Source organism: Archocentrus centrarchus, chromosome 24 (genome assembly GCF_007364275.1).
Source record: "Archocentrus centrarchus isolate MPI-CPG fArcCen1 chromosome 24, fArcCen1, whole genome shotgun sequence".
Taxonomy (NCBI): domain Eukaryota; kingdom Metazoa; phylum Chordata; class Actinopteri; order Cichliformes; family Cichlidae; genus Archocentrus; species Archocentrus centrarchus.
This window is the reverse complement of record NC_044369.1, coordinates 12,420,780-12,434,112: the sequence shown is the minus strand read 5'-3', so window position 1 is coordinate 12,434,112 and position 13,333 is coordinate 12,420,780. Positions and strand designations below refer to the sequence as shown.

Genomic DNA, 13,333 nt, shown 5'->3' with positions numbered 1-13,333 from the left:
AAGCACAGCAGCAAATCTATAACAGAATTGCTGAAAAAGAATCAAGGTGTTGCAATGTCCCAGTCAACCAAATAATATGCTGTGGCAGGACCTTAAAGGGGTCACCTATGAACAAATGCCCACAAACTTCAATGAACTGAAGCAACGTTGTAACAAAGAGTGGCCCAAAATTCTTCCATATTGATGTGAGAGACTGATAAAGTTATATAGAAAATAATTACTTCAAGTTATTGCTGCTAAAGAGTATTCTACTAGCTATTGAATCATGAGGTGTACTTAGTTTTTTATGGGACAGCTTAGAGTTCTGTGAAAACTTTTATTTTCAGAGGACAGTTAAACAGTTCACTTTGTAAATTCAGTGTCAGTTTGATGCCAAAAAACCCTCAAAACAACAACCAAAAAACAGTCAGCTATGGTGCCATATCTCAACAACTGCAATACTGCCTACTTCTGTGTATCAACAGTCACGTACCTGGGTATTGTGGCATTTTTAGACCCACAGATATGCGAAAGAAAACACCTCATAATTAATCCCGGATTCTATAGCATTAACCATTAGGCTCATAATAATCTGGCATAATCGTGTATTATTTTGTTAAGTTACATTATGCTCTATTTTTGCCCACAAATAGAGTGTGTGTGTGTGTGTGTGTGTGTGTGTGTGTGTGTGTGTGTGTGTGTGTGTGTGTGTGTGTATTATTTAGTAAACTTTAGAGGTCCATGAACAGACAGGTTATCATACCTATACAGTTGTCAGAAGTTTGCATACACTCATCATGGGCATGAATGTAATTTGGGGATTTTAATGATTTCTTTGAACTCTACCAATTCTGCAAAGAAGAGTGGTCAAATATCCAGCTAGAATTATGCCTGAAGCTTGTTGATGGTTACCAGAAACATCTGATCAAGGTGCAACTCACTAAGGCAAGTAAACAAATATTACTGAGCGTGTGGATTCAAGAAAATCCCAAATAAACTCAAACTTGTGCATCCAGTTCTTGTTTTTTTTTAAAGTCATTAAATATATATGCTGTACAATCAGCACAGTTCAAAGAAATCATTAAAAATCCCAAATTACCACGACATACCCATGATGACAGTATGCAAACTTCTGACCACAGCTGAAGGCTAATCATCTCCTGGCTTTAGCGGCTTTCTCAAAGAAGACATTTAAGTTTTATAGATGTTCTGATGTGATTTTTCAAAAGAAAGCAAATTGTGTATTTTCTAAAGCTTATTTAGATATGCAAAGCAGATAAGCACGATATCACCATTACCCATAAGGCCTCAACCTCTGTCTAATCACTGGATCAAACACTGGCACTACATTAAAGACTCTTGGGTATATCCGCACCATGTACTGTTATCAAGAACTATAAAGTTCTTGAAGGACATCCAGATGACATTGACCCAGACGGAATGATAGATATTCTGATGTGATTTTTTTAAATGTGAGCAAATTGTGTATTTTCTAAAGCTTATTTATTTAGATATGCAGAGTAGATAAGCGTGATATCACCATTACCCATAAGGCCTCAACCTCTGTCTAATCACTGGATCAAATACTGGCACTACATTAAAGACTCTTGGGTATACCCGCAGTGAAATGTGAGATTGAGAGCATGTACTGTTCTTGAACAGTCTTGGCAAATGTAAACAGTTCTCACACTCTTTGAAAATGCCAAAGGACTACAGCTAAGTGAGGAAAACATTACCCTCAAAACTCAAGACAGCCAAATTAAGATATAATAATGGTTTCAGATTAAAGTTTCATTTTTCCCAGGTCCAGAGCTACAGTGGGAAAAATTTGTAAGTAAAATGGAGCCGAACAGCTCCAGTTTCTTCTTTTTTAATAAAATAACTAAAATCTGCCCAAAATTTTTTTTTAAAAAAATTGAAAAATAGGCAGCCGATGTGAGGGGGTACCTGTCACTGTCCTGAATGAATGACGCTGGCAGTTGGATCCCCCCATGTTTTGTCAAATTTGCCAATTAGCTCACTATAGCTCTTCCTACTCAAAACAACCTTGTTATAGCAAGCCAAAAAAACCGAAGCAAAATTGTACAGTGCACAGTGATTGAATAATAAGTCAGTCTCAACAGTGCTGCAGGGTTTCTATCGATCAACATTTGGAAGTGATTTCCCAGAGGAGACAAAAGTGCTCTCATTTCCAAAAGGAGTAGAAATGTGTTGCTGGCAGTGATTATTCTCATTCATAAAGCTCCTGGCACATTTGAAGGGCCTCTGGCCTCAGGTAATTTGGTGAGGAATCTCAGATTGTCACCACACTCCCAGTGGGAGCCATTTAAGGGATCAGAGCCTGCAGACCAATCTGAGCCAGCGTAAACCTGAATGGTTTTCAGTGGCAAAGCAAGCAAGGGCAATGTATGCTGTATGTAACAGTGACTATCTGGATTAAATAGCAATCGTCTTACTGCTCTTTCAATGTCAGCAGTAACCGTGCCCTCACACTAAAAATGCAATGCCATGAATACTACCAGAATTGTTTTGTCTAATTGATCAAATAAAAAATATACAGAAAATCATTTTATCAAGAACTAGAAAGTTCATGAAGGACATCCAGATGACATTGACCCAAATGGACTGATAGATGTTGTTATACCCACAGTGAAATGTGAGATTGAGAGCATGTACTGTTATCAAGAACTATAAAGTTCATGAAGGACATCCAGATGGCATTGACCCATATGGACTGAGTATTTCAGAAACTGCTGTTCTACTGGAATTTTCCCACACAACCATCTCTAGGGTTTATAGACAGTGGTCTCAAAAAGAGAAAATATCAGTGGCAGTTGTCAGGTGAAAATACTTTATTGATGTCAGAGGTCGAAGGAGAATGACCAGACTGCTTCAAGCTGATAACAAGGCAACAGTAACTCAAATAACCACAGCTGAGGTATGTAGAAGAGCATCTCTCAGCGCACGGCATGTAAAACCTTGAAACAGATGGGCTACTGCGCCAGAAGACCACACCAACTGCCACTCCTGTCAACTAAAGAACAGAAAACTGAGGCTACAATTTGCATGAGCTCAACAAAATTGGACAAGATTGGAAAAACATTGCCTGGTCTGATGAGTCTAAATTTATGCTGCAATATTTGGATGGTAAGGTCAGAATTTGGTGTAACAAAAAAAAAAAAAAAAAAAAAAATTTGAAAGTATGAATCCCTCCTGCCTTGTATCAGTGGTTCAGGCTGGTGGTGGTGGAGTAGTGGTTGGCACACTTTGGCCCTTTGGTAACTAATTTAAATGCCACAGCGTACTTGTTACATCACGACACCTATCCATCCCTTTATGACCACAGTGTACCCATCTTCTGATGGCTGCTTCCAGCAAGGATAGTGCACCATGTCATAAAGCTCAAATACCAGGGTGTATATGAAATACTTGTGGTGTTACCTCTGTACTTGTATTTCTGATTGTCTATAACTGTTTCATTGTGTAAAGAAACTGTAACTGTCTTACCTGCACTGATTAGATGCTAGAGATATATATATGTTATTATTAAGTATTTTGGTTAAGAATTACAACATCGTCAGTGCTGAGATATTTATATTATAACACCTGTTTTTTTTGCATTGTTACTGAAAATCTTTTTATGTACCAACCACAGCTTCGGGGTGGGAGACACTGACCACAGGACCAGCTACTGTTAACAAATACACTGATCTACGCTTACATGTGTTTACAACTACATTAGAATGCACAATAAAGTGCTTACTAAATGTTTACACAATGCTAAATGGGGAGGTTTGACAACAAACTGTTCCTGGCTCTAATCTCATCTAATCTTATCTAATTTAGAGAAAATGTGGAACAGCTCAGCCACGGCATTTAGTTTTGTTTATAACATGTTATACAAGTTCAATCACTGTTTTCTTGTATTAAATAAAAGGATTTGTGCAATTTGATTTTTGTAGTTTATTTTAGTGACACTTTGAGAGATTCAACAATATAACCGCTTTGCATAACATGGAAAATAAATTGTTTATTCTAGATTTACCACAACGCTGTTTAAATATGAACAAACTACTAAAACTCCATCACAACCTCTACTTTTTATGCATTTTGGGATAATACTTTTGTAGTTTAACCTATATCAACAGTACTTTTAAGGCAGAACTTGTGCTTGTAATATAATATCTCTTACAGTGTTGTTTTGAAGAGGAACGATATTCAGCAAAGTAGATAAAAGATTAGCAGTCTGAAAGCTGTTACATATTAGGAGAGATAAACAATGAATATCCCCTTCTAGAAATATATGGCTTATTTATACCTGTTTAGATTTGCATTTTCTGCTACTATATTTCAAGACATCAAAGGATCAGTGCAAGGCGAAGTCAACAAACATGCAGTGACTCTGACAGTGAAAAATGAGCGGGAAGGAGCAGTCATTAAGTCTTTCATCTCTGCTCACTGGCTGGGTGTCATTACATTTGTGTTTTGCTTTGCCCCCTCCGGTATCCACAGAGGAAACCCGTCCCTTGTGAGCAAAGTGCATGGCGGGGGGTGTTCACCACGAGGCCCCGGTCTTCTGCCCTGTCATTGGTCAAAACGAAACCTGCATCAGTTTAAAACCAGACACCACTTTCTTCCCTCCCTTCACACAGCACAACCCCTAAAAAAGACAGACTGCGTGAGAGATAAACAGAGTTGGTGTCAGGATGCCTGCGTACGCCACCAACATGAGGATTAAGTTCCCCATCATAGCCTTGGTTTTGGAGATTATCACAATCATCCTATTTGCAATATTTGTGGACTATGATGATGGGGAAAAAGGGACCCACGACCCCCAAAACACCCAAGACCACCATGACCCCCCCGGCTCCCACAATAACACTGTGGGGCCTATGGACCTCTACCCCAGTAAGTCTACTTGGGGTTGCATGCTTGCTTAGGGACGCTCTTCTGCTAGATGCCTGGAGGTTTGGTCACCATGCTTTTTCTGAATAGATTTAAAGTGTTTGTATTTCAGTCATAGCACATTAATGTTCTTGCATCTCATTCACTGGCAAAAATTTAGACTAAAAGCAGAAAATATCTGTCACACTGACGTTTTCAAAAAAATGTGACAAAAATTATATTTAAAAATGATACAATATACACATTTCCTTATATTTTTGCTTTCTTGATTAATGCAAATTCTATTTGAGGGGTCTAGTTAATCAATCAGTTTCTTGCAAACACAAACTGAGGATGTTTCCAGAACAGGTCATCTAAATGCAATAAGAGGAGTCACAGGGTTGAATCTGTCACAAGGTCTAATCAAACACATGCAGCTGAGAAGACAAGTGAATCCTGTTGGGAAAGGTGAAGGTTACATGTGATTTGCATTAGTGTGTCAAAAAAGGAGAATAAAGGACAGTCAGGTGGAAGCCGAAAGGTAAAATGCAGTTTTGTGCTGCATTTAAATAAATATTTTTCAAGTTGCTTTGCATTAGCTTCAGTAACTTTTGTGAGCACTGAGCGGTTTCTACAGTTAAGCGGCTTTTTTTTTTTTTGCATCTTAAGTGCTTATCTGCATTGAGATAGCTGCTGTTTTACTGTGAATGTCTGCTTACGATTGGGTGGGGCAGTTGTGACCCCCAAGAGATTAGCTCAGCACTGAGGCTGACCATATCTTCCACTTTAGATGGGATGCTTTAGCCACATGCATGACTTTCAAGAAGTCAATTTTGATGCTACTTTAGAGTTTACGTTTAATGGTACACTCTGCTGTGAACTCGTTAACTTTGTAACACTTTGTAAATTCACAGTTAGTCATATAGGAGCAAAGATTATGCAGTGATATATCTTCAAATGCTCAAAGTCCAGAAGTGCCACTTGTTTTTGGAACAACAGGATTGGAGCCAAAGCTTTCGTAAAATTTTAAATATGCTTTATAATCTAAAACCATTACCATTTAAACTAGGACTACATGATGTTAGAAAGCATGAGGCTTTGGGTTGCATGCAGAAAGAGATCCACTATCTCACACATCCCAGAGATCTAATTACAGGCTCAAAGCAAAACAAATAAGCAAAAATGTGGACAAGAGAGACTTAAAACTTTTAATTTTTTGTCACTGCAGAGCAGGTCGGTTAAAAAAATGAAAAATATGTAAACTCGAGAAGCAAATTATCATCATCTGGTTAAAAAAAATACCACAGAATTTTCTAATTATGACTCTTTTGATTAATTTTATCTTCAAAGCGGTGTTAATATGCACATCAAAGTAAAGGAAACGTGTTGTTTAAGAGTTTGAAAAATTAAAGAATTATTCTCTTTTTTTTTGTACAAGTTGCAACAAAAAGCTGCACAGTAGCAGCTGAGGTGATTCTCTCTTATCTTGGTTCACTCAGTTCTTCAGAAAATTTGTGTTACCTAACATCTGGGAGTGGTGCCAGTCACTGTGGCTGCTTTCCAGATTTATCTCACCCCCCATCCACAATCTACTGTTCACTACTACAAAGACAGCAATTCTGAGTCACCCATCTGAGAAACAGAGAGGGGTCAAAGAGCAAAAAGATGTGCTTCAAAACAGTTTCATGGATATAAGATTAGTCAGGCATCCAGAAATCAACTCACAGGTGTGCAGATCTTCAAAAGGCTCATTTAACTGTTATCACTAATTAATAAAAGACCGAAAGGATGAGATGTGACTTTTATTTTGGTGTTTTGTTGCCAGAACCTGGATAGTTTTGAATATCACAGATCGTACAGTAGTCAGCTTTTGGAGTATCCTGGCTTTTAAGCACATGTACAGACTCCTGATTAAAGCAGTTGTGAGTGAGTTTGTATGTTTGCCAAATCTCTAAGGATGTCTCAAAATTTTGCTGACATTCTATATGCAAAACTAGTTTATGGAAATAGATGCAGTCAAATTTATTCATTCATTAGCTTTGACAGCTGCTGCTTAAAATATTTTCTGTGTATTATGGGAATGTAGTCTGATGAAAACAGCTCAAATGTACTACAGTCTGATTTTGGGCTTTTAAAAAAAAAGAGTAAATGTATCCTTCTAATAATAATGTAATGTTGTGCCATAATGAGTTCTTTGATGTTAAAATACTTCAACATTTTGGGAGTTAGATAAGAATCTTGATTCCATTAGCACCTCTACAAAGGAGCACTGGGGCCACATTAAGCTAAAAATAAGAGGATGGTGATTTTCTTTCTTTTTTTTTTTTCTTTTTTTTTTTGCTGTTATTTAGCATTCTAAGATTAAAATCAAAATGTTGAGAATAAAGTTCACATTTCAACCTCTATTTCTTTCTATGTTCTTCTTCTTCCTTTTAGCAAATCATCTGTCACCGTCTTACCCTATCCCTAGCATCCTCTTCTGTCGCACAACCCTCTGCATGTCCTCCTTCACTACATCCACAAACCTCCTCCGAGGTCTTCCTCTTTTCCTCCTGCCTGGCAGCTCCATATTCAACATGTATCCGCTATCCCTCCTCTGCACATGTGCAAACCATCTCAGCTTTGCCTCTCTAACTTTTCCAGACTGCTCAATCTGAGCTGTCCCTCTGATGTACTCATTACCAATCCTGTCCACCCCATTCTCTCCCAAATGGAAAATAATAATAAATACAATTCTCCCCGATACTTTTAACATACATATCTGTATATAAAATGTGAAGCAAATAGCAACAGATTTTAGGGGCTGATGCATATTTTTAGGCAGTAAAAGTTTGACACATTTAAGTTAAACTGTAAAGAGGAAATGATGGATGCCTTAATTCTGCATTAATTTCCACCAATACATAAGCTAGTTTGTAAATATAAACTGCACTACAACTTACCATGAAGATCATGACGACACCGCTTGACTGAGTTTTCCTAGCTGTGGAAAAAAAGCTAATGTGACTCTTTTTTCCGAGGCAACAACAATCCCAAAAGTTAACACATTTTATGTCAGACTATTACTAAAGTCCAGCATTTTAAAATTGGAGTCTCTGAAGACTCGCTCAGCCATTAGAGTTATTATTACAGTTTTTGGAGCATACAGTTGACTCTCATCTAACTCAGAAAAAAAAAAGATAGTGAATAAACCGATTTTTTTTTTCAGCTGTAAACATATTTATTTAAAACCTGTCCTGTTTAGACAATAACAGACACAACCATGCGCACTTTGAACTAAGGAAATGGGTCTATTGTTCCCCAGCCTACACATATATATACAACTTAATATATTTTCCACCTGAGAAGCTCATCATAGCAAGCTCAAAGGCTTTAGGGAAACAGTCTCACTTCCTGCTATGCCGATGACTCGTCTACCCCATAAAATGTACCTGGCATTAATCCAGACTCAATTAATTTCACTTAAAAAATTATTAGTGCATTCTTACTGATGAAAATATAGTAAAAACACCACATATGGATAATCAAACAGTTGATATAAACCAAGCAAATTCCGAACCCTGCTGCCTTCTTCAGTCTAACAGCTGACACAAGGAGATAAGAGTGCACAAAACATCCCCTCTCCCTGAGACAGCTCAAGTTTAGACTTATTAAGATCATATGCACTTAATAGAAAAAACATCACAAGGCCACAACCCCGACAGGGGCAGCAGGGGCAGTTTCCCAGCATGCCATTCGTAGTGTGATTGAATTTCTTTTCCACCTGACAGGTCACGGCTGACAATGCAGCCACTGTGGAAGGAAATGATTCCCGGGAAGTCCAGCTACTTCTCCATAAACCAGAAAGTCAAAAAATACCACTGTGAACAGCAAATAATTGACTGATCTGAAGGCGACATTTCATAAAAGTGTTTTATCTGATTCGATTATATGACCACATTTAACTGAGGCTAAAATGGGTTAAAGTGCCCAACAGAGCAGCAACTGACCTCTCTTCTCATGTCTCCAGTGTTTCAGGATGTCCACGTCATGATTTTCATCGGCTTCGGGTTCCTGATGACTTTCCTCAAGAGATACGGGTTCAGCAGCGTGGGCATCAACTTGCTCCTGGCTGCCTTCGGCCTGCAGTGGGGCCTCCTCATGCAGGGACTCTGGCACACAGGCGGGGGCAAGATTAAAGTCAGCATTTTGAAGTATGAATTTATTCGCTGTAAATATTGGTTTTCAAAAACAACTGGAATAAAAAATGATGCAGAATATACAGAACTGTGCACAAGCTTTTGACATGAATGGTTTCAAAAGAAATATCATGAATAAACAAGTACTTTATGAGGCTGGCTAGACGTTTGGGGCCAAAACCTGCTCCGGAGTAGCTCTGAGAAATAATAATTCATAGATGATGTCTGTTGAGGTTGGATTGGGATTATTTTGATTTATCTACTGACTTTTATCCCCACTCCTGCAGAATAATCAACGCAGATTTCAGCACGGCTACAGTCTTGATTTCATTCGGTGCTGTTCTGGGTAAAACCAGCCCTGTGCAGCTCCTCATCATGACCTTACTAGAGATCACCATATTTTCTATCAATGAGCATCTTGTGGTTGACGTCTTTGCAGTGAGTCCAGCATAGCATGCACATGTATATATTAACTATGTGAGCAAAATATCAAAAATAAATCCCTTCATTACAACAGGGAGTATTCAGTTCTATTAAACACTACTGTGGGCCTGTGTTGCTTTTTTTTTCTTCAACAGGCTCAAGATGTTGGAGCATCTATGATCATCCATGCTTATGGGGCCTACTTTGGCTTGGCAGTGGCTCGAGTACTTTACCGACCAGGTTTAAGAAATGGACACGAGAATGATGGATCTGTTTATCACTCCGATATGTTTGCTATGATTGGTAAGAGAGAACTGAAAATAATTATATGTCTTTCTCATGTGTTTACAGAGATAATTTGTCCTTCTTGCCTGTAATTTTCCCTCCCTGGTGCATCACTGACCTCCAGTAAAAGTATGACTTATGCCATCTAGTGGACACAAGCAGCTGTGCAGCATGGAGCTTGATATTTAATTTTTTTTTATCATCCTGTTCTACAGGAACCATCTTCTTGTGGATGTTCTGGCCAAGCTTTAACTCAGCCATCGCTGAGCCACCTATGAGCCTCACTCAGCTCACTGCAGTGATCAACACCTACCTCTCCCTGGCCACCTGTGTGCTCTCTGCCTACGCCATCTCCAGCCTGGTGGAGCACAAAGGAAAACTGGACATGGTCTGGCACCTTTCCTCTAATAATTACAATGGCAATACTTCACAAAGTTAAACGCAGAAATTCAGTCATGGCGTTGTTTTTCTATCTGTAGGTGCACATTCAGAATGCCACCTTGGCTGGTGGTGTTGCAGTGGGAACATGTGCTGACATGAACATCGGGCCATTTGGAGCCATGCTGATTGGACTCATAGCCGGCATCGTCTCTACGCTAGGCTTCAAGTACCTAAGTGTGAGTCAAAAAAAAAGATTTGAATTATTATTACAATAATGATGCAGCCATTTTACTCATAGTAGTACTACAGTGCCACACTCAGTTTGTCTCTTAAATCAAACTGGCAAGCATCAAAAAATTGCCAGTTTTCAGGAATTGTTCATAATCTTAAGAAAAAAAAGCCCCAAAACCCCTTTATCACCTAAAAAGTATCAAGATCTTTCACATTTTGAGGCTGAACCTCAGCCTAAATCTGAATTTAAAATGTGTCTTTCTGTTGAGTACTAAAAAAAAAAATCACCTTTTTCCCTTCTCTGCAGCCTATTCTGGCATCCAGCCTGGGTATCCAGGATACCTGTGGTGTCCACAATCTGCATGGCATGCCTGGCATCCTGGGCGGGCTGGCTGGAGTTGTGGCTGTAGCTATGGGGAAATCAAAGAAGTAACAGTCACCTCACTCATTGCAAATCTCACCACAGTATTATAATAACACATACACACACACACACACACACACACACACACACACATATAAAAGCAAATATAGCTCTGATGTGATCTACTTCATTTAAAAGTCATCTTTCATCATCCTGTTTCCTCTTTCTCTGCTCCTCAGAGGTAGTGCTGCCATGCAAGTTGCTGCCTTGGGTTCATCCATCGGGTTTGCTTTGGTTGGAGGTGCTATCACAGGTGGGCGGAGGAGACAAATAAAACCATAAATGTTACACCTAAAGGCTAAATTACTCAATGGAAAGACCTTAAGGTTTAGAAAAGGGGATATCAAACATTAATTTTTTCTTCTTTAAGGTTTAATAATGAAGTTGCCTATCTGGGGACAACCTCCAGACCAGAACTGCTTTGATGACTCTATTTACTGGGAGGTAAGAAATCCCATTCCTCATAAATATCATCTCCAGGTTTCTGACTGTCAGGCACAAGTGGCAGAAGCCAGATGTTTGTTCAAGTTATTAACTCAGATAGACGTGGCTCATATATCAGTATAACTAGAGAAACAGAGCAAGTGAGCACATCCAGGCACAAACAAAACAAACTACACACAACTGACAAAGATCATGTTTTAAGAATTAAAGTATTAAACTGGAGCCAAAGAATGTATAAGGATGTGATTTGATACAGGCTTTAATTAACAAGAAAAACTGTGTATTTATTTGAACTCTCTTCTGCACGCCTGCCATCATTCAGGACGATTTAAGCATGCCACAGACAAATAATGTGCATCACTTGTTTTCCAGGTTCCTAACGAGGAGGAAGATAACGAGGAGAGCCTGGCTCATGCAGATCAATCAAAGAACAAAGCAGATGTTTAAACATCTGCCCACTTATAAGGAGTAAAAGATGATCATTTAGCTGCACCACAAGTGCAAATAGAAATTGTTCTGCTATATTCATATGATTTAATTAAAAAAAAAGCAGGATTTGCTTAGACGTGGTGCTTATTCCATTTATTATTATTTTCCATCATAGTAAATTTTGAATTTGTATCGGAAAGAGCACTTAAATATTTACATATTAAAGCTAAAAAATGCATGATAAAATTTAAGATTTGGTTAAAACTTCAGGGATTTTTTTTACACTTTACATGGTTTCGATTTATATTCAACAACATTTACGAACCACTCCACAGCTTCACTGCTGAAACACTTGTATAAGCTTTTTTTAAATTCATTTTATATGATATAAAACATGAAAGTATGTTTAGTGTATGATTACAGTGCCTATTTTTCTTATACATTTCCTTAAACTTTTGAAGCTCAAGCAGGAAAACTATGCTTTGATCCACTGCTTCGCATTACCTCACTGGAGTCTAGTCCACATGTAAAGGGTCAAGGGTCAGGCTTTATAGAAACCAGCAGTGTGGCTATGCTGCATAAGCCGCATAGCCTGCAACTAGTAAACCCATCCATCCATTTACTTCTGATTAACTATTAAACATTCCTAGCATTTTCTATCTTTCTGAGGGCAGCTGTACAAAATTTAGCATTTGATTGGCTGTCACTCCGGGCGAGCTGGGGTTTGTTTCTCCTTCTCTGGTTTCTATTTAGAGCAAATCTATTCCTACATGTACATACAGTTTAGATATTGACACGGTCAGTTTTATCAGAGCTATAAAAAACTGCAACTGGTACTCAATATTTTTTAGATATATTTCAAACAATTTAAGAGGAATTTACCTACTGATATGTACTGCAAATATGGCAACAAATCTGTAATCGTAATATGCACCAGTTTTGTTTTCTCTATTGCTGTGAAATTTGTGCACTGTGTGCTGCTCTTAGTATAGATTTAAGCAGCATTACAGCAAAGTGCCAAAGGACAGGTCAAAACACAGGACTGGGAGCTAGATAAAACTGACTACACACAGACTTAATTAATCATATTCTGATTTTCTCAAGTGATCTTTGATGCCAACACTTAAATGCATTAGGATTTTGTATTTTTATACAGCTGACATGGGCTCTTACTTGTATGATTTACTATTACTGTCATAATAAACATGTTTTTGTACAATATTTGAGTTTGTGGTATTTTTTAAACCATGTTTCAATAATAACATCAAATCAGTAAAAATTGTATGTATATATTAATTTTTCATAGGTTTATTTTTTGCATATCATGATTTAGATGCAGTTGAATTTCACGTGCTCAGGAAATGTTTTTCCCCCTGCATGGCTACTGAAGGCAGAGTGCAATTTTAATTCTACACAATATGAGTGTGTTAAATGATCCTACCTGACCTCATCTGTTTGCCTGTCCAACAACACTGCAAACCCCCACCTTAAACCCATCTGTCAGTCCTGCCACACACCTCACTACTGCAAGTTTTCCAACTCTCTTGCTAAGTAAATAAAGTAAGTCTAAAAGAAAGCTGAAGTTTCTTCTTATGTGTCTCATGTGATTGTTTATATACTCCCATATAGCTACTGTTCTGCCTGGTAACACTCTTTGGTTTTCACTAGGGTTACA

At 38.2% G+C, this 13,333-nt stretch overlaps 1 protein-coding gene across 1 annotated transcript; it reads left to right on the top strand.

The window, feature by feature from the left end:
• Positions 1 to 4,635: 4,635 nt before the first annotated feature.
• On the top strand, positions 4,636 to 12,879 carry rhag (Rh associated glycoprotein). The gene is made up of 10 exons (XM_030721235.1): positions 4,636 to 4,887; positions 8,873 to 9,056; positions 9,329 to 9,479; positions 9,620 to 9,767; positions 9,965 to 10,137; positions 10,229 to 10,366; positions 10,669 to 10,790; positions 10,965 to 11,038; positions 11,156 to 11,229; positions 11,602 to 12,879. Exons 1-10 carry the CDS (start codon positions 4,686 to 4,688, stop codon positions 11,674 to 11,676), a joined length of 1,341 nt encoding a protein of 446 aa, XP_030577095.1. The 5' UTR covers positions 4,636 to 4,685; the 3' UTR covers positions 11,677 to 12,879.
• Positions 12,880 to 13,333: the final 454 nt, after the last annotated feature.